Below are 17,569 nucleotides of genomic sequence, written 5' to 3'. Positions count from 1 at the left end.
TCCCTGCCTGCCGGGCTCCCCAGCTCAGGGCTCCCCCATCCCATTTAGCCCCTGGCAGGCTCTGAAGTGGCATCTTCTGCCTGGGCAACATTTTTGAGGAGTTACAGGATGTGGAGAGAAAAATGTGAGGCTGCAGCATCTCCCAGTGCCCTGCACCAACACCAGGTACGGACCCAGCCTTGTCCCCGAGTGTCCCCTCCCTGGGAAAAGGGTGACTGAGAGAGGTACAAGGGTGGAAGGTGCTTGTGGGCAGGACGGGGCGGGCAGGAGTGCAGGCTGGCATAGGGACACAGGCTGGGGGTGGCTGTGGGTCGGGGTACCCCCACACCACGGGACTGCAGCAGCGTGAGGCCAGCAGCGGTGACAGGTTGGGACACGGACACCCTATATCCAGGGCTAGTGTCCCTGAGCTGGGTGAGTGACAAGCTGGGTCCCTATGGGGTGTCAGATGGAGGCTGGTAATGGATTAGGGGATGTGGGGTCCCGATGACAATCCCACGGCGTGCTCCGGAAAATACAACCCCCAAAAAAATGCTCCTTGGACTGCACACGGGGGTTTCAAAGAGGATTTATCACTGCAAATCCAATTCCACAGATGTTTTCACAACACTGAGCATCCCTCTGCACCATCCACCGCCCAGCCAGGCTCGGGAAGGCTGAGGTGTTGCTGCCCTCGAGCGGCAGCCGGCGGCAGGGCACAGCGGGGTGCAGGCTTCCCAAAACCCCCTGGCCCTCCTTCCCCTCCCATTCTGGCACCTCCATCACCCCCATCCAGTGCAGAGAGCAGGGACGGAGGAAAAGAGGAGGCCAGGCTTATCCATGCGGTGGCAAATGTACCCCTTCCTTGCCCTTTTTGTGACGAAAAAACAAGATGTAGAGAAGTTGGGGTGGCCGTGAGCAGGATGGGCCGGGGGAGATTTGACCCACCAGGTAGCCTCATTCTGCTTCATCGCAGGAATCTGCATCCTCTTCCTCCTCTGCGCACGTGATCCCCGCGGCAGAACGTGCCATGGCGCTCATCCAGCGCCGCTTCAGCTCCTCCGTGTCAGCCACAAAGGTGTAAACCTGCTGGGACTGCGCCAGCTGGAAGAGGTGGCGAGAGTCGCCCTGCGGCAGGTCCCTCACCTGGTAGCCCAGCAGCGGGATGGAGGTGTGGGCGCGGACGTCCTGCCAAGAACGGGGACAGCAGTGGGAGGCAAGGGACGGGCACACCAGGCTGTCCCTTGCAGATGGAGCTGAGCTTGGCCTTACCTGGGGGGCTGCGTAGATGTAAAGCACGAGGGGATCATCCTGCGGGATCACAAACCAGCCCCGTGTGCCCCCCTTGCCGTTCTTGTCCAGCAGCTGCAGGGAACTGCACAGCAAACTCCTGCTTGATACCTCTCCGGCTTCTTTCTGCCAAAAACCAGCAAAGAAATCCCTGAACACTGTGTGCAGGAGGCAGAAAGGGCACTGAGTGAGGGTCACATCCCCAGGAATTCCCTGCCTGCTCCACAAAACCCCTCAAACTAGGGATGGGTGAGGGGCGGTCACAGAATCACAGAACAGTTTGGGTTGAAGGGACCTTCCCAGCTCCCCCAGTGCCCAGTGCCATGAGCAGAGACATCTTCACCAGCTCACGTTGCTCAGAGCCCCGTCCAGCCTGGCCTGGGATGTCTCCAGGGGCAGATGGGCAGTGCTCACCTCCAGAATGCCCTTGTGTTTCTTGTCCCGCTCCTCGAGTGCCACGTGGCCTGTCAGGAAGACGTAACACACCTGGCACACGCGGTTCAGGCGGTTCCCGTCATACTGCAGCTCGGCCTTGTAGTCTGAGCAGCGAGCGCACACCACCTACAACCACCAGCCAGGGACACTGGTGACACTGGGGCAGGGCTGGGGGATCCCAGGGACAACTCTGTGGGGAGCTGAGGAGCAAGAGGAGCCCAGGAAAGGGGGTACAAGGTGTAGGACAGATGAGCTCCTGCCTCAGCAGCCACCCAAGCAGGCCAGGACAGAGGGAAGAGAGAGGGGACGAGGCAACTCACATATCCACAAGCTCGACAATGGTGTCTCCGGCGCATGATGGGGTTGAAAGGCTCCTTGCAGCGCATGCACATGGTCACCAGGTTGTCCCGCACCCACTGTGGAGCTCGGCGGCCCAGCTCCTCTGTCTGGGGATGGGAGATAGCATCACTGGGGCCAGCTGACTGTGGTCCTGGTGGTCCCAGCCCCTCTGCTCTCACCCCTTCCCCTCCTCAGCCTTCCCCAAGCTCTGTTCAGCTGGGGAAACTGAGGCACAGCAAGGCAGGATCCCCTGAGCTGCTGTGCAGGGGTGTGCCCGGGGCATGGGGAGGCTGGGGAGTTACTTTCAGTGCAGGGGTGCCCGTCTCCAGCCCATGTACTGCTGCTGTCTTAAAGGTCTCGCTCCTCTTCTCCTTCCTGGCAATGGCATCTTGGAAGGCCTGGAGGGGAAGGTAGGGCTGGGAGGTGGTTGGGGGGGCTGCCCCGTCACAGGGCACCCAGCTGGGCTGAGCAAGATGTGCTGCCTCTCCCAGCACTCAATGGTACCTTGATCCAGGCGCTCATCTCCTCCCCGGACCTGGGTACAAAAAGGGAGATGTAAAGCTGTTGTCCTTCCTCCCTGAAGGTCTGCAGGACCCTCACCCTCCGCCTCACCTGGCTTGCAGCTCCAGCGTCCGCTGCTTCCCCGAGACCAGGAAAGTGTGAGGGAACTGCGTGTCCTTCAGCTCCCGCACCTGAGAGAGACCAAAGAGAGGATGTGGAGCAGCTGAACCCACTTCCAGCGCTTTCCTCCATGAAGTGGGGGACAGAGACTTCCCTCGGGCACAAACCCTTCAGCCCCTCAAACCCAATGTGCACAAGATTTCACAGGATCAACCAGTTCTCCTCACCCACGAAGCTACCCCTGGCTCCAGCTCCTCAAAGTGGGGGGCAGAAGCCACGTTACACCCCAAAGCAGGTGTGTTTTGGAGGAGCCAGGGGCTGGGGGAAGCACAAAGACACAGTGCCTGTCTGACCTTCATGCCGTCCACGTCGATGCGGAGGTGGACCTGGAACTCAGCGCCCACCTGGATGACCTTGGGCGCACAGTACAGCAGCATGTTGTTGAACTGGTGGGGGGGAAGAAGGCTGGTTGGAGCCCAGAACCTGCCTGCTCACAGCCATGGGGATCCCTGGGATCCTTTACCCCTCCCAGGGGGCTGAGCTGCTCCTTGGGAAGAATTCAGCCTAAAAAGCGACTACTTCTGCTCCACCTTGCAAAGGGACACACTCTGGGAGCATGGCATCCCTCAATCAGCAGGTCCCCAACCACGTCCTGTACAAGGTGCCCTGCACTGGGCGGGGGTCAAACCCCCCCAGCTCTGAATTTGTCCCCACCGTGCAGAGGTGACGCAGCAACTGCCCAGCCAGGCCGCACTGCTCCTCTCCCCATTCCCACTCCACCTGCTCCCCGCTCCATCCCCCAAGTTCCCACCAGGAACAGGTACTTCTCCGACGTGCTGTTGTTGCGGGTGGAGATTTTTTGGACGGGCCCCTCCTTGATCAGCTCGTTGGAGGGATCCACAATGTCATCCTCCAGGCCCAGGCGCTGATAGATGGCCCAGAGGTTCTGCAGCCTTTCCTGGGAGAGGCAGAGGGACCCATTTCTGTGGGCACCTGAGCAGCCACCACCTCATCACCCCTGGGTCCCCTCTGTCCCCACCTCCCAGGCCAGCTGCTGAGTTCTGGGAGAGGTGGCACATCTCCCTCACCCCGCACTGAACTCCCAGAGCGGCTCCCAGCCTCGAACAGCCCGTCATATCACGGCTGATGTTGCAGACATGACTTCCCCAGGCTTGGGGAGATGCGATAAGGCATCAAGAGCAGGGTCTAACCTCTGTGGAACACACACAGCTCCTGTCCCATTCAGGGTAGGGCTGTGCTCCACCGAAATCTAGCAAATCCCAGTGCCAGGAGCTGCAAAGCACTGCCAGGTGGGACAGGCACTCACCATCTCAGCGATAGCTGCGTTTGAGTGCTTGGCCACCAGAAAAATCATCTCCAGAGCCTCTACAACGGGAAGAGAAACAGAGGAGAGTTAAAGACTTGCCTGGGAGCTGTGGGTGACAGACCCAGGGGTTTTCTCCCACGAGGAAGCCACTTGCGCGGTGGCTGCTGCCCTCCCCTGGACACAACCCGAATGGCCCCGAACACTGCACAAGTGTTTGACACAGTCGGGCCCTTGTGGGGACAGAGGGACAGCCAGCCGACTCCTTTATTGCTCCATTCCAGCGGGACTGGGAGCTACTGGGAGCTGCTGGGACCCGTGGGGATCTGACAGCTCCCTCGGTCACTGCAGGTCTCCCTGGGGGATGCTCTGGAGGGACCATCCTTATCTTGAACCACCTCCCACCTCCCTGCTGACCTCCACAGACCCTGCAAAGGCAGATTAATCCCTCTCCCTGCTGGAAAAGGGTCAGTCCAAGAGGTTTATCCGAGGGCACAGGGCAGCTGGTGAGAGAACCCAGGTATCTTGATAGCCGTGTACATCATCAGGGGCTGAAATTTCCTCCCCAAACCCATCCCCCAGTCCCCACAACCACTCAGAGCTCTTACTCTCTGCATCGTCCCGGTCCGGGGACTCAGGGGGTAGTTTTTGGACATAATCTTTCAGGAGGAGTTCGTAGCGCGGGATCCTCTGCACAGGTTCCAGCATGTGGTGCTGCAGCGTTAGGTTAGCGCAGACCTTCCTCTTCTGGGGAGAGACACAGAGGGAGAAACAGTGACCACGGCAGCTCCCACTGCTTCCCCCTCACAGGGAGATTTTGGGGAGTGCTGCTGCCATCCCCCACCCTGACCTGGATGTCAGCAACGAGCTCCTGGAAAGGTGGCGATTTCTCTGACCAGACTGTGATGAGCTCAACAGCCTTGTCGAAGTTCTTTACGTATTCGCCGTACATCTTGAGGAATGGCGCAAGCTTCTGGATCACATCCCCGATGCGCGGGTTGCAGCTCCTGTGGGAGGGAACCGCAGACCAGCAGTTTCCTCAGTCCCACAGGCAGACAGACAGAGAGGGATAAAGCAAAGGGACAGCTTGTGCACAGTGGGGGACAGAGATTTTTACCACTGCAACCTGCTACGTCCCTGCACAACTTCCCACTTTCCAGAACAGGAATGTCCCCAGCTTGCAGTCATCCTGAGCATGCCCCTAAACCACCTGAGATATCACCCACCTTGTCCAAAATACCCCAATCCGGGCTGGAGTGTTTTAAGAAAGTGTTTTCCAGCGCAAAGATGTTTGGAGCTGACCAGGCTGAGCTCTCTGGTCTTGATGGGTGATCAAATTCACCACCGCTCCCCCATTCTGGCAAAGCACCCCAGGCATCCTGCCCTCCCCTCCCGAGCTCACCAGTCATCCATGCGTTTCTGCAGCTCTGGCAGGAAGAACTTGGCGTGGAACTGGTAGATGGAGGAGATGTTGGAGAAGATCATTTTTACCACCTCCTCCGGGACTGTTTTCCCATTTTTGGCTTCTTTCATCAGCTCCGTATAGAATATCTAGAAGAAAAAAAAAGAGTGAATAAAAAGGGTCAGGAAAAGGCTTGAGGATCCCGTTCGCTCCCTGAGACTGGCACGTTGCCCAGGGCATTCTCTGGCCATGAAGCCCAGCAGCCCGGCCTGGCTCTTATCTTTACAGCTTCATCCTAAAACCTTCAGAGAACAGTCCCGGGCCTGTGCGGACCCTGAGCTGAGCCTGGGCACTGCCACAGGGTCCAAGCCCTGCCCAGGACAACGGGTGAGCGTGTGGCTGTGCCATGGTCCTGCCCGGTTTGTCAGCATGGAGTGGCCGAGCTGTGCTGGTGGGGACAGATGGCAGCAGGGCTACCACTCCCCAAACTCGCATAGGTCCCTGTGCTCCCCGTCGCACCTGGTCGAGAAGGTGGAGGCGGTTGACGTAAGCCTGCTCTGTCTCCAGCAGCTCCAGAGCAATTCTTTTTTCCTCTGGTTCCTGCACGGGGAGAAGGGCTCAGTCTCGTGGGCTGCAATGCAATCTTTGCCCACCAGCCCGAGGGGATGCAGCTCTGCTCCCCAGTGTTCCCAGCTCACAGCAAACTGGAACTCGCTCCAGATGAGGGCAAAAGAAGGACCTCAATGAAACACATGGAAAAAATGAGAGTTAAAACAGAGCATTTTTGGGCTGTGGAGAAGACTAGCTCCTGTCCTCCTAGGTCACTCTCTTTTCTGTGCACATTTCTCTTGGAACAATACAGGGCTGGTGATCCCAAGGAGGGGCAGGATTAGTGCGTTAACCCCACGGTCTGCAGCTGCACCAAGAAATTAAACTCAGTCCTACAGAAACGCGTCAGCAAAGGGTAACGCAGCCCCAGGGACACCCTGGGATGGACCTGGCTGGGCCCACCCATGCCTCTGACCCCTGAGGCATAGTTATGTCAGAGCTGGAAGAGACAAAGTCTGCTTGGAGCTATCGACTACAGGGAATTTGTGCCCAAAGCACCAGGGAAGGGGCCAATTCTCTGTCACCCCACATGCCAGCTCTTGCAGGGCAGGGACTTGCGCGGAGCCAGCAGAGATCTCAGCTCTGATCCAGCCCACAAGACTCACACCCACCAGGCTCGCCTGAGCCACCTCCAGCACTCACCTTGCTGCCAGGCTTGAGCCCTGGCTCCTGCCACCTCCTCCAGCTGCCCTCGCTGATCTTGCGTTGGAAAGAACGGAGGCATTTGAAGCTGAGCCTCCGCTGAGCCTGCTGTTCCTCCTTCTCATGCTCCGCTTGGTGCCTGGCAGCCATCTGGAAGAGGCTGCTGGGGGATACTGGAAGCTGGTGGGGCTGACTGGTTGCAGGAGCAGCCTGGCCATGAGGATCCTGCTTGTCCCTCCAAGGAAATTTCCCAGCCCTGCCATGGGGGAATCAGTGCGATCGCTCACCCATTCCCCCAGCGCAGCACAGCCCACCCAGACCCATGTTAAAGCCACTATCCTCGAGCGAAGGCGATGACACGCAGCAGCCCCCAGTGCTGATGCTGCTTTGCTCTGCTACAGCCTGGGCGTTGAGAGCCCGCACCTCCTCCCAGGGTGGGCAGGATCCAGCCCCTCTCCTCCAGTGCCTCCTGTTGATGCGGTGCATCGCCGTGCCACTCTAGAAAAGCATGGCTCTGCCGCTTATCCCACCCACAGGCATTTATTTCCTTCTGTGGCACTGGCACAGCTCTGGCTTTCCGCCTGCGGTCACCACAGAGCCAAAGCAGGGAGCCAGCGGCCTCGGGCATGAGGCTTTAAAAGCCAAACAGCCCAGAACTGTCAGCCAAAGAGAGGGTTTGTGTAGGTCGTTTTGCAGAGGAGTAGAATTTTTTGGTGGTTTTCTCTCTTCCCTTTTCTGGCAAAGACAAGGAAAATGGATCCAGAGCAGGGACAGGGGAGAAGCCCACAGGGCACAGGCCATGAAGATGACAGCGAGTTGTCACTCAAGAGCTGGTCCCTGGGGTAAATGGCTCTGAGTAGAAACTGGGAAGACATCCACTGCCAGCTTAACCCCACTGCTGAGATCTGACCGGAAACTTCTCTCTTTCTATATGTGCTGACTTGGGCTAAACTTCCAGGTTCCTCAGCTTCCTCCGAAAGTCATTAAGTCACTTTTATTTCCTCTAAATCAAACTCCCGCTTCACGATAAACAACAAACACAACGCAGTGGGGAAATGGAAGCAGATCAAATGCTGTAAACAGTTTTAAGGCAACAATATCACAGGCCAAATTTCAACTGTGGGACCATGGGGACAACTAGGTGGCTCCGGAGCCACCCAGAGTACAAAGTCCTAGGGCAAAGTGTGCAGTGGAGATGCAGGAGAAGCTCCTAGGGCAGAAGGAAATCTCGTGCCTCTTTAGGAAGCGCTGCAAAACTCATCTGCCCAACCGCCCAGACTCACCCCAAACCTCAGAATTACTTCTTCACCAGGGCCAAGGCAGATCAGAGCGATCATATTCTCTGCGGGTCCCAGCTCATGCTCCAAGTGAAGATGCTGTTTTATGGAGCTGTGATGCAGCCCAAGGAACTCAGTCTCCCCCTTAACGCAATTCTTTTCCTTCCTTTTCCTAGGAGCCACATCACTGCAAACAACTGGGTAGCCTGTAGCTGGTGCTTGGAGCTCGGATCCTCCCAGACGCTCAAGCAGTTAATTCCTAGTGAAGACCCCTGCCTACACATTTGCAAACTGAACTCCTTTTCCCCAGCAGCAGGGAAAAAGCATCCACTAGCCAGCCTGCCTACAAAGGCACGGAGGGAACAAACAAGCCACAACCCAACCCTGAGCCAGGCACAGAAACCTCCAAAGTCAGTCACATCCCGCTGAGGTTTTCAGGCTTCTGTTCATGACCAGAAGCCTGTTCTATTGGCAGAAGAAAGACAGCGGGACAACCCAAGTGCTCAAGAACACCAAATCGCCTTGTCACCTTCTCCTCAACCTCCAAACCACCTCCACGGCAGGTTTCTTCCTTCCAAAACCCACACCACATGGAGCCTGACGCACCCACAGCACCCAGGACGCTCCCCCCTTACCAGCACCTTTCAAACGCAGCCACCAGGTCCCACACGCCGCGTTGATTCTTGGCCTCCCCCTCCATGGACCTGGGTGCACAGGAGCTGCAGGGGTGGGTGCTGATGGCTGCGGGTCCTTCTTCTCTCCCCTCTCTGCTTCAAGGTGTTTCTGGGGCCTGGGATGGTGTCTGGGGATGAGGATTTGCACGAGGTGAGGACCATCGGCTGTCCTTTCTGCAGCAGGAGAGCTTGTCTCTAGGTTGGCCTCAAGTGGGAAAGGAAAGAGGAAGCTCAGCAAGTTGCAAGGAGAAAAAATGCTGAGAAAACGCTGGGAATTTGTTCAAATGGGGGGGGGGGGGGGGGGAGGGGGAGGGTATTTGTTCACGTTTCAGGGGGGATTTGCCCTCATTTGGGGGGAATTTGCCACATGCTCCAAGCAACAGCACAACCAAGGGTGCCTGTGGCAGGAGGGGTGTGTGGGAGCCTTGCAGCGGGGTGTGCTGAGCCCGGAGTCCCCTCAGGGCCTGGTCCCGGTGCTCCCAGGGCCGTGACAGGGCTGGGAAGGCCCTGCGGTGATGGCGGGAGGGACAGGCCAGGCCCTCACCAGCCCTGCAGGCCCCACAGCCCGGCCCTCGGGCGCGTCCTGCTGCAGCCGACCCTCTGAGGAGAGCCCTCGGGCAAGCAGAGCCCAGGGCCCGGCCCCACGTCGCTGCCTGCCCGCCTGCCCGTCCCGGCCTCGGCCTGGCGCTGCCATGGCCGCCTCGACCCCTCCCTCACACCGCGCCTCCAACCCCCCTCCCACAATGGTTCCGCCCGCGTCCCCCCCTCCCGCCCTTCACGCGATGGTTCCGCCCAGCGCGGTGGCGCACGGCGCCTGCGGGCGGCGCATGCGCAGTGGCGGCGGGGCCATGGCGGCGGAGGCGCCGCTGCCCCCGGCGGCGCGGGCGCCCCCTGGCGGTGCCGCGGGGCGGGAGGCGGCGGCGGCCCCGGGGGGGCGGGCGGCCCGGGCCGAGGGCACCGAGGGGCTGTTCGTGGTGCTGGGAGCCGGGCTCACCGCCGCCAGCCACCCGCTGCTCTACGTCAAGCTGCTCATCCAGGTCTGGGGCCGCCGGGGGGTGGGGGGGGCGGAGAGGGAGGGAGGGAGGGAGGGACGGGAATCCTGTGAATAACGGGGGATCGGGGCCCCAGTACCATGGAGGGAGTGGGACACCTATATAGTGCCCCTATAAAGGCCTCTCTGAGCCGGGAATCGCTGTATGTACAGCCCCACCTGTTTATAACGGGACACAATGGGGTCACCTGTATAATGGGGGGGACACCCCTATATAATGAGGGGACACCCCTATATAATGAGGCAATGAAGACCCCCATGCAACAAGAACCCCCGTATATAACAGGGGGTGAAGTTACTCTCCATAATGGTATAACCGGGAGGGCGAAGGCAGCTGTAAAAACAGGGAAATCTATAGGAGGATGAGGATACCCGCTACAACAAGGACCCCCTATAGAATAGGAAATCCTATATAATGGAGGGATGAGCACCCCTGTACAATGGGGAGTCCTTTATAACAGGGACAGGGACACCCTGTAGAGTGGGGAGCCCCAGAGGATGGGAGGGATGGGGATACCCTGTGCAATAGGGACTCTATATGATGAGGGATGGGAAACCCCTATAGAACGGGCATCCTGAGAACCCCTCTGTAACAGGGACCCCTATAGGGATGCGAGGATGTGGGCAGGGACTTGCTTACCAGGTTTCTCTTGCAGGTCGGGCACGAGCCGCTACCTCCAACCGTCGGCAGAAACGTGCTGGGAAGGAGAGTCCTGTACCTGCCCGGCTTCTTCACCTACGGTGAGCGACCGTCCCAGCCCAAAAACGGGGGCCAGGAGCTTCCAGGCCAGCCAAGCCGACCTCCAGCAGTGCTCCTGCGCTCATCCCACGAGACATAAACCGCTACAACTAGTTGCAAAGCTATCAGATTTACCTACCTGTTTGTTGGGGACAAGGAGGTGGTGGTCCTGGCGCCGGTTGCTCTGGGTTTGCCCCACAGCAGAGGGGCCGGGGTGGGGTGGGTTTGGGTGCTGTGGGTTTGTTGGTGGAGGGTTTTGCATGTGTTGGAGAGGCTGTTTCCTCTCATCTATCCTTCCAGATTAGATGCGACAGGGAATACTTAAGGATTCTTTGCATCCTATATGAAATTTATTTAGGACTGTTCTAATAAATCACTTACGGTGGGACCGCAGAGCGGCTGCCGTGCGGCACTGAGCTCCGGTGTGGTTTCGGCTGAATGCTGGAGGTGTTTGGGGCGCTCGGCCGGTTCCCCACTGATGGCAGCCTGTTTTTTTCTTCCCCAGCCAGACACATTGTGGAGGTGGATGGGAAGAGAGGCCTCTTCCGTGGCCTTACTCCTCGCCTCATCTCAAGCACTTTATCAACCATCACCAGGGGGAGCGTGAAGAAGGTAAAGGTCAGCTTCTCTCTCCATAAATCAGTTTGCTGGGTCAGCCGGTACTACCACAGCGGAGCCCGGGAGCCATGGCTGCACGTGGAGGAATAATTTGCCCGTCATCTCTCTCCATCTCCTAAGGGCTTTGAATTCTCCTCCAGGACAGGAGGAGAACAGTGCTCGTATCCCTAGAACTTATTTTTTAAACAATTTAAATTTAATTTGAACAGTCACTTTTATCTTCTGTAAGCAGTTTCATAACCCATCTCTTCCTCTGTTTTACTTGCCTTTCTTACTTCTCCTGTGTTCCTTCTTGCCCGTTTTTCTTCTCCTATCTCAAATGCAACTGCTCGTGGTTTCCTCCTGTCCTCAGACACTGAGGGTTTGTAGGTCGGCATCTCCACCACTTTTGACCGTGTTTCTTCTCTCTCCACTCAGGCCTTTCCGCTGGAAGACATGGAGCATGTTTCTAACAAGGATGATGTGAAGACCTCCCTTAGGAAAGTGGTGAAAGAGGTGAAAAGTGGATATTGCAAATTAACGAGTGGTCAGGGAGATCACATTGGGGATGTGCCTGGGGAGCAAAGGAAGCTTAAACTATAGGTGAAATTACTTGGAGAGAAGCTCTGGGTGAAAAGGCTGTGTATTTAGTAGCCACTCTGTGTCCAGCTATGAAATATTTTGTAGGAATAGAGGTTTACCACGAGCAACAGATTTCAAAAGAGGGACCCGCGATGGGTGTCACTGCACGGAGGGAAGGGGCCTGACCTGCGCGGGTGGTGCGCTGCAGCTTTTCATCCAGCTGCGGTTTTCTTCTCCCCAGACCTCTCACGAGATGATGATGCAGTGCGTGTCCCGGCTTGTCTCACACCCGCTGCACGGTGAGTCCTGTCCCGCTGCCTGGCAGCTGCCTCCGGACTGAGGATCACCCCAAAACCGCCATTTACTCGATGCACTTCTCTATCAGAAACAGTTTTGTACAAAGCTGCAGAACAGACGCAGGGCTGCGAGGTTGCTTGGGAAGGCTGATGTTTGGGGTGGCCTTGGGGACCAACCCAGCCAAGCAGTGCTCTCTTCCCATTCATTCAGAGCTTGTCCTAGAGATCCCGCTGGGATTAGGGCCAGAAATCCTTCCCATCCCATACAAACTAGGGAAGGGCACCATTTCCTAATGAGTCTCACAGTGATAAGGACCACACAGAGGAGCTGGAGATGAAGCCAGTTGAGGGGAGGGAGGGCAGAAGCAACAGGTTGGGTTTTCCTTTGCCTCTGTTACAACCCAAACTGGATTTGTTTCTTTGCCAGCCCTGTGTTTCTTTCCTCCTAGTGATCTCCATGCGCTGCATGGTCCAGTTTGTGGGCCGGGAAGTCAAATACAGGTGAGTTGCCGCAGCTCAGAAGGGTTTGGCAAGTTCCCAGAGCCGGGACAGGGTCCTTGGGCTGAGAATCAGCCTAATCAAACCTTTTTTGTGTGTCACGGTTGCGGTAGATGTATCCATTCACACAAAGCCAAGCAGAGCTCTTCTAGCTTTAGCATTTAAACAGTTATCAGTGAGCTGAGTGTTGCCCCAGGTGTTTTTGCAGACTAGCAGAGTGCAGGCACGACCCTCCTTCGTGGGTTGAAGGGAAGGAGCAGGATGGAGCTGCCCGCTGCATCACTGGCACGACAGCTAGGGGCTGCAGAGCCCCATGGGATGGAGATGGAGTGACCCCTGCATGTGTACAGCTCCTGTTCTTTCTTGCAGCGGCGTGTTCAGTGCCATCGGCAGGATATTTAAGGAAGAGGGGATCCTGGGATTCTTTGTGTACGTGAGTTGTTGTTTCGATACTTTCTCCCGTCATCCAAAGGCGCTGATCACTCTCCATGCTGCTCTGCCGGCCTCAGAGTCGCACTGGGCTTACCCTTCCGAATAATAAATAATAATAAAGGCAGCTCCAAAATTTCAGGAGGGATTATGAAGCTGGATGCCTTCAGCTGCGCAATCACAAAATTTGGGCCTCCAGGTGAAACATGAGCTCATCAAGAGGTGACCAACAATAACAGGAGGTCTCACCCTGTCCTTCCCTGAGGGGAAAGGGCCAGGGGCCTGCAGAGACCCCATCAACTGAGTGTCACCGCATCCTCCTTTTGCAGCCCACAGCTTCTCTGCTGAGCTGCGCAGCCCCAAATCTCCTCCGTTAAATACAGATTCCTCCGGGATGTTCCCTGTGCGCAGGGCACGGCCGGAGCAGGCAGCCCGGCTCCCCTCCCTCTCCTCTGCCTCCTGAGGAAATAACGTGAAAGGAGCCACTGCATTCTCTTCCTCCATGTAAAATAAACACTGTTAGTGGCCTAATTAAACCTAATAGTTCACAGGAGAGGCTTTAACACAACCCGAAGCATCTCAGGAGGGCTCTGAAGTTATACGTGCTCTACAACCCCACTAGGAAATCACACATCTGTGAGGGGAACGCAAACTGCATCTGTAGGACCAAACTACAGCAGTTCTTCTAACACATCCAAACGCATCCACTTCCTAAAAATCATTGCACTACGCTTGTTTCTCACGGCATTATAACCTCTACGTGGCAATAACAGCGGCACACGCTCGCTCTGGGTGTGCCCCTGGCTGGAGATAAAGATTCTCAGGGGATGGACTTATATTGCTGCCCCTCATATCTGCAGCAGTCAAGCAGGACCAAGATTTGGGGCAGAACAAGGAGACGTGGCTGAGTCGTGCTCAAACGACAGATCCCAAACTTCCTACTCCAGAGCATCCCTTGTCCAGAGTCGCTGGCAGCACATGCAGGACTGTGTTTGAAGGCCAGGAGAGCTCTTCCCCAGAATCTCCCCTTTTCCCTTCAGTTCTTCCCAAAGTAAAGATGCATTTTCGGGGGGTGAGGGAGGGCTGGGCACCTCGGAATGCAGCATGGGTACCCTTTTACACCTCACTCCCCTCTTTGCTGTTGCAGCGGTTTGGTCCCTCACGTCCTGGGGGACGTCATCTTCCTCTGGTGCTGCAATCTCCTGGCTCACTTCATCAACACCTACGCGGTGGACGACAACGTGAGTGGAAGCGCCCAGTGGAGGGTTTGGGGGGCTCGTACCGAACGCCTGCAGCTAGAAGGAGTTAATGGGAGGCTGGTGGCTGATTTAATACAAAGGGACACTGGGATAAAACCCTGTAAAAGTGCTAAAGATGCCGCATCTGCTCAGGGCTGCATTTGAGCTGCAGTGTAGGGGATGGGGTTTGATGGCAAATGTTCTCCTCAATTCTCAGCTGAGATGCAGCATGGTTACCATTGCTTTCTGCCCCACACCCATCATCTCAGGCTCAGAGGGATGTCATGTAGTGACAGCGACAGGCTGGTGTCATCCAGCTTCTCCACAATCGCTTTGGTTTCTCTTTCCAGTTCAGCCAGGCATCGGTGATCCGGAGCTACACAAAATTTGTGATGGGGGTACGTAGAAAAATGTAATTTCTCTTCCTGCTGCTGTGGGGTGAGCACTCATGGTCTGGGGACAAAAGCTGGTCTGTACTTTATATTCAAAGATAACTTTGCTAACATGCAAAGGCTGGAACTAGATTTTTTGACGCGATGAACACCGGTTTTCTGTGCTTCCAGATCGCTGTGAGCATGCTGACGTACCCATTCCTTCTCGTGGGCGATCTCATGGCAGTGAACAACTGTGGGTATGTCTGTCACACAGAGATCTAAGGCTTTCCCTTCCTTCCAGCCCCTTGTTGTCTGAGTCCTCTCCTAAAGATCGTAAAGCTTTCGTACAGAACCATAAACTAGATGGCACCTCGCAGAGTTGGCTCGTTTCCTGTCCCAGGTTGCTTATAATTTTAGATCAGAGGGCACAGACAGGAGCAGCCTAAAAGCTCAAGTGGAGAGAAATAGGGAGAATTGTGGTGGTGTGGTCAAATCCGAACTAGATGGGAGGCAGAAGGGCTGACAGGGACCATGCCAGCTGTGGGGAGCAGCACACGGGAGCGATGCTGTGGTGGGTGTGGACGGGGCAGGACCGAGCTGGCTTTCCCAGTCCCACTGCTGCCAAAAGTCTGCATTTGTGCTTGTGGGATCCAAGCCACTGGTGTAATATCTCGATATTTGCTGGCTCTCAAAGGTGTAGATACAGCATGGAGTCCTGGGCTCTTAATGTATCCAGGTGACGCTCCTTGTTTGTACACTCCAGAGGTAATTAAATTACATGATCTGTTGCATTGTAAATAATGAGCTGGTCATTTGGCCTTCAGCCCGGCGTGGACACGGCTTCTGTGTCCTCACTTACACTTAGCGCTGCTCTTGTGTTACCTGTCTGGATAACGTGACATCTGCACAGACCGGCTCAGCTCAGCTCTCTCTCGTTGCCATGCAGGTTGCGCGCCGGCCTCCCCCCGTACGCTCCCGCGTTCGCATCCTGGATCCATTGCTGGAGGTATCTCAGTGCTCAGGTGAGCACAGGGCACACGCAGAGCTCCGGGCTCCCTCTTCTCCATCCCGAGGTCTCCAGCGATGCCCAAGAAGTGCCTGTGTCGCGTCTTTGATGTGCTCTGGAGCCCGTTTCCATCCTTCTGGTTCTGGCACCAGTGCCAGGCATGGCAGTACTGGTCTGCCCATTACATACCCTGAGCTCGCAGCCTGCGAACTTTTGGCCGACATATTGCCCAGAGCAAAGCAAGGTGGCTCTGCCCTCTCCATCGGTCACCCCAGGGAAGTGCCCAACCCCAGCACTCGCAGGGCTGAACCCCTCATTTCTGTTCCAGGGTGCTGGGGCCTTGCGGTGGGCACAGGTTGGTCTCTGCAAAGCCAGCTGCAGGTCTCCGGCTGGGTTTTGGTGTTGCAGTGACGCAGGACAGCTGCGCTGACACTGTGCTCCCTTCTCTCCTCCTCAGGGGCAGCTGTTCCGCGGCTCCAGCCTCCTCTTCCGCAGAGCGCCCGTGCCAGCCTCCTGCTTCCCCATCGACTGACTCCTCAGCAGGGAGAGCTGATGAACTTGGACGCCTCTAGAAACCCCAAGCTTGTTTCGATATATATTTTTTTTCTTTTTGATCCAAAAATCCATGGTGCCAGAGCAAGACACCTCCTCTCCAGCAAGGCCAGTGACAAATTGCCTTCTGGACATCTGGCTTCAGGCTGGAGCTGGACCAAAGCTCCATGCTCATGACTGTCTTGACCGGGATGTGTGTCAGAGAGAGCAGAAGGACATTGTCTTGTCTCTTTGATCCAGGTTGTAGCTCTAGAATCACTGAGGAGGTCCAGAAAACCAGATGATGTCCAGGCACTAAATGATCCAGCCCCAAGCTATGGGGACAGAAGGTGGTTTTGTTCTGCCAGAGCTCAGAAGCAGCAGATCTGAGGTCACCTCGCTGGGATGGCACCGCCAGCTGACCAGCCTCAACCCTGCCACCCATATTGAAGGTTTTGAGGGTTCCTGAACACTGGGGGGCACCCCACCTCCCACAGGCCTGAAAGGGAAATCACAGGATCAAACAGCAAAGGGAAACTGAGTCCCACCACAAAGAGCAGCGCAGTCCCAAAGAGATGGGCATGGCTTCGCTCCCGAACCCCGGCAGCATCCTACCGATAGCTACGGACAGAAGGGTTCCCCTCACGGGGCTGATGGTCTGGAATAAAGGGATAAACCTCGAGCTGGCCAAAGGCTTGCGAGGAGTCGAGGGCTCCTCGTGCACATGGGAGCTTGGCTAGCCCCTGCATAGCAGAGCTCAGCAGGGCAGGATTTATCCTCAGCTCCCCAGACGAAGATTTTTGCACCAGTCTGTGCTGTGATGGCAGCCAGGCAGATTTTTTTTTTCCCCCCCACTTTGGTTCCCCCATCAAGCAGTGTTTTGCACAGAGAGATGTTGCTGCACTCCCTGGGAGGAGGTTTTGGGGTCCTGGAGCAGGTTCCCACGTGCTGCTGCAGCAGGAACTGGGGTCGCATCCCACTCTGGTCCTCTGGGGACCCTGGCCTGCCATCACGCAGGGGTTTTCACCGTCAGATGGGTTTGATCCGCACCTCCCAGCCGGGGTCTGCAGGACAGCACTGGTACACACTGGCACCGCTGGTTCCCACCCAGCTCCTGTTGGTGTTGTGAAGTCGGTCCCATCTGTCTTCCCCCCTTCCAGTTTGTGTTAAATTAACAGAAGTTAAATAATGCATGACCCTGCTCCCTAACACCAGAGATTATTTCAAAGAGGACTTAACTATGCTTCAAAATACAGGTATAAAACAACAACTCTTGGCTGTTTTTTTTTTTTTTTGAAGACTTCATGCTCAGAAACGTGCCTTTACCCTCAAAATTAAGGCCACCCCATGCCTGTAAAACCTCCAACACTCCATGCACAGCCCAGCTGCAGCCACTGCAGTGAAAAGTGCTATTTCCTTTGAGGAATTTACCTAAGGAATTTACCTGCACCAGAGCAAGCATCCTGCCTCCAATTTCTGCCCAGTTCACTAGGAGCCACAAACTTTGCTGGAAACACAACACTTGAATATAGCTTTGGTCAACTTAAATCAAAACCAGGTTTCAAAGCTTTCAGTTCACAGTCTCAGCTTGAAGCAGGAGCTGCCGTTCATGGGGTAATGGAATATTTCCTTACCT

At 56.2% G+C, this 17,569-nt stretch overlaps 2 protein-coding genes across 3 annotated transcripts; one reads left to right on the top strand and one right to left on the bottom strand.

Annotated features, from left to right (window-relative positions):
* Positions 1-561: 561 nt before the first annotated feature.
* On the bottom strand, positions 562-8,779 carry FGD2 (FYVE, RhoGEF and PH domain containing 2). 2 transcript variants are annotated; one of them, XM_065649318.1, is made up of 17 exons: positions 8,560-8,779; positions 6,642-6,897; positions 5,910-5,990; positions 5,391-5,539; positions 4,839-4,995; positions 4,597-4,735; positions 3,992-4,050; positions 3,476-3,622; positions 3,018-3,110; positions 2,656-2,735; positions 2,548-2,578; positions 2,346-2,441; positions 2,025-2,150; positions 1,684-1,830; positions 1,252-1,395; positions 928-1,167; positions 562-849 (listed from the first exon to the last, which is right to left on the bottom strand). In XM_065649318.1, exons 1-16 carry the CDS (start codon positions 8,616-8,618, stop codon positions 937-939), a joined length of 1,995 nt encoding a protein of 664 aa, XP_065505390.1. In that variant the 5' UTR covers positions 8,619-8,779; the 3' UTR covers positions 562-849; positions 928-936. The 2 variants fall into 2 exon arrangements, with proteins under 2 accessions (XP_065505390.1, XP_065505391.1); XM_065649319.1 differs by having other exon boundaries at positions 928-1,125.
* A 595-nt stretch (positions 8,780-9,374) lies between these two features.
* Positions 9,375-17,221, top strand: MTCH1 (mitochondrial carrier 1). Its single transcript, XM_065649320.1, has 12 exons — positions 9,375-9,629; positions 10,300-10,384; positions 10,888-10,994; positions 11,418-11,495; positions 11,803-11,860; positions 12,307-12,358; positions 12,725-12,784; positions 13,932-14,025; positions 14,373-14,420; positions 14,586-14,653; positions 15,343-15,418; positions 15,860-17,221. Exons 1-12 carry the CDS (start codon positions 9,375-9,377, stop codon positions 15,932-15,934), a joined length of 1,056 nt encoding a protein of 351 aa, XP_065505392.1. The 3' UTR covers positions 15,935-17,221.
* Positions 17,222-17,569: the final 348 nt, after the last annotated feature.

The sequence above is a fragment of the Caloenas nicobarica genome, chromosome 21 (genome assembly GCF_036013445.1).
Source record: "Caloenas nicobarica isolate bCalNic1 chromosome 21, bCalNic1.hap1, whole genome shotgun sequence".
Taxonomy (NCBI): Eukaryota; Metazoa; Chordata; class Aves; order Columbiformes; family Columbidae; genus Caloenas; species Caloenas nicobarica.
Note: the sequence above shows the minus strand (reverse complement) of the source record. Positions and strands in the feature narration are given on the sequence as shown.

Excerpts from the sequence above, each read along its gene's own strand:
- FGD2 (XM_065649318.1), bottom strand. The coding sequence starts at position 8,618 with ATGGAGGGGGAGGCCAAGAATCAACGCGGCGTGTGGGACCTGGTGGCT. Across the intron at positions 4,996-5,390 it reads CAGAAACGCATGGATGACTG|GAGCTGCAACCCGCGCATCG; the intron begins GTGAGCTCGGGA and ends TCCCTCCCACAG. Across the intron at positions 4,051-4,596 it reads GGACCGGGACGATGCAGAGA|AGGCTCTGGAGATGATTTTT; the intron begins GTAAGAGCTCTG and ends TTCCCGTTGTAG.
- MTCH1 (XM_065649320.1), top strand. The coding sequence starts at position 9,375 with ATGGTTCCGCCCAGCGCGGTGGCGCACGGCGCCTGCGGGCGGCGCATG. Across the intron at positions 9,630-10,299 it reads ACGTCAAGCTGCTCATCCAG|GTCGGGCACGAGCCGCTACC; the intron begins GTCTGGGGCCGC and ends TTTCTCTTGCAG. Across the intron at positions 14,421-14,585 it reads ACACAAAATTTGTGATGGGG|ATCGCTGTGAGCATGCTGAC; the intron begins GTACGTAGAAAA and ends CTGTGCTTCCAG.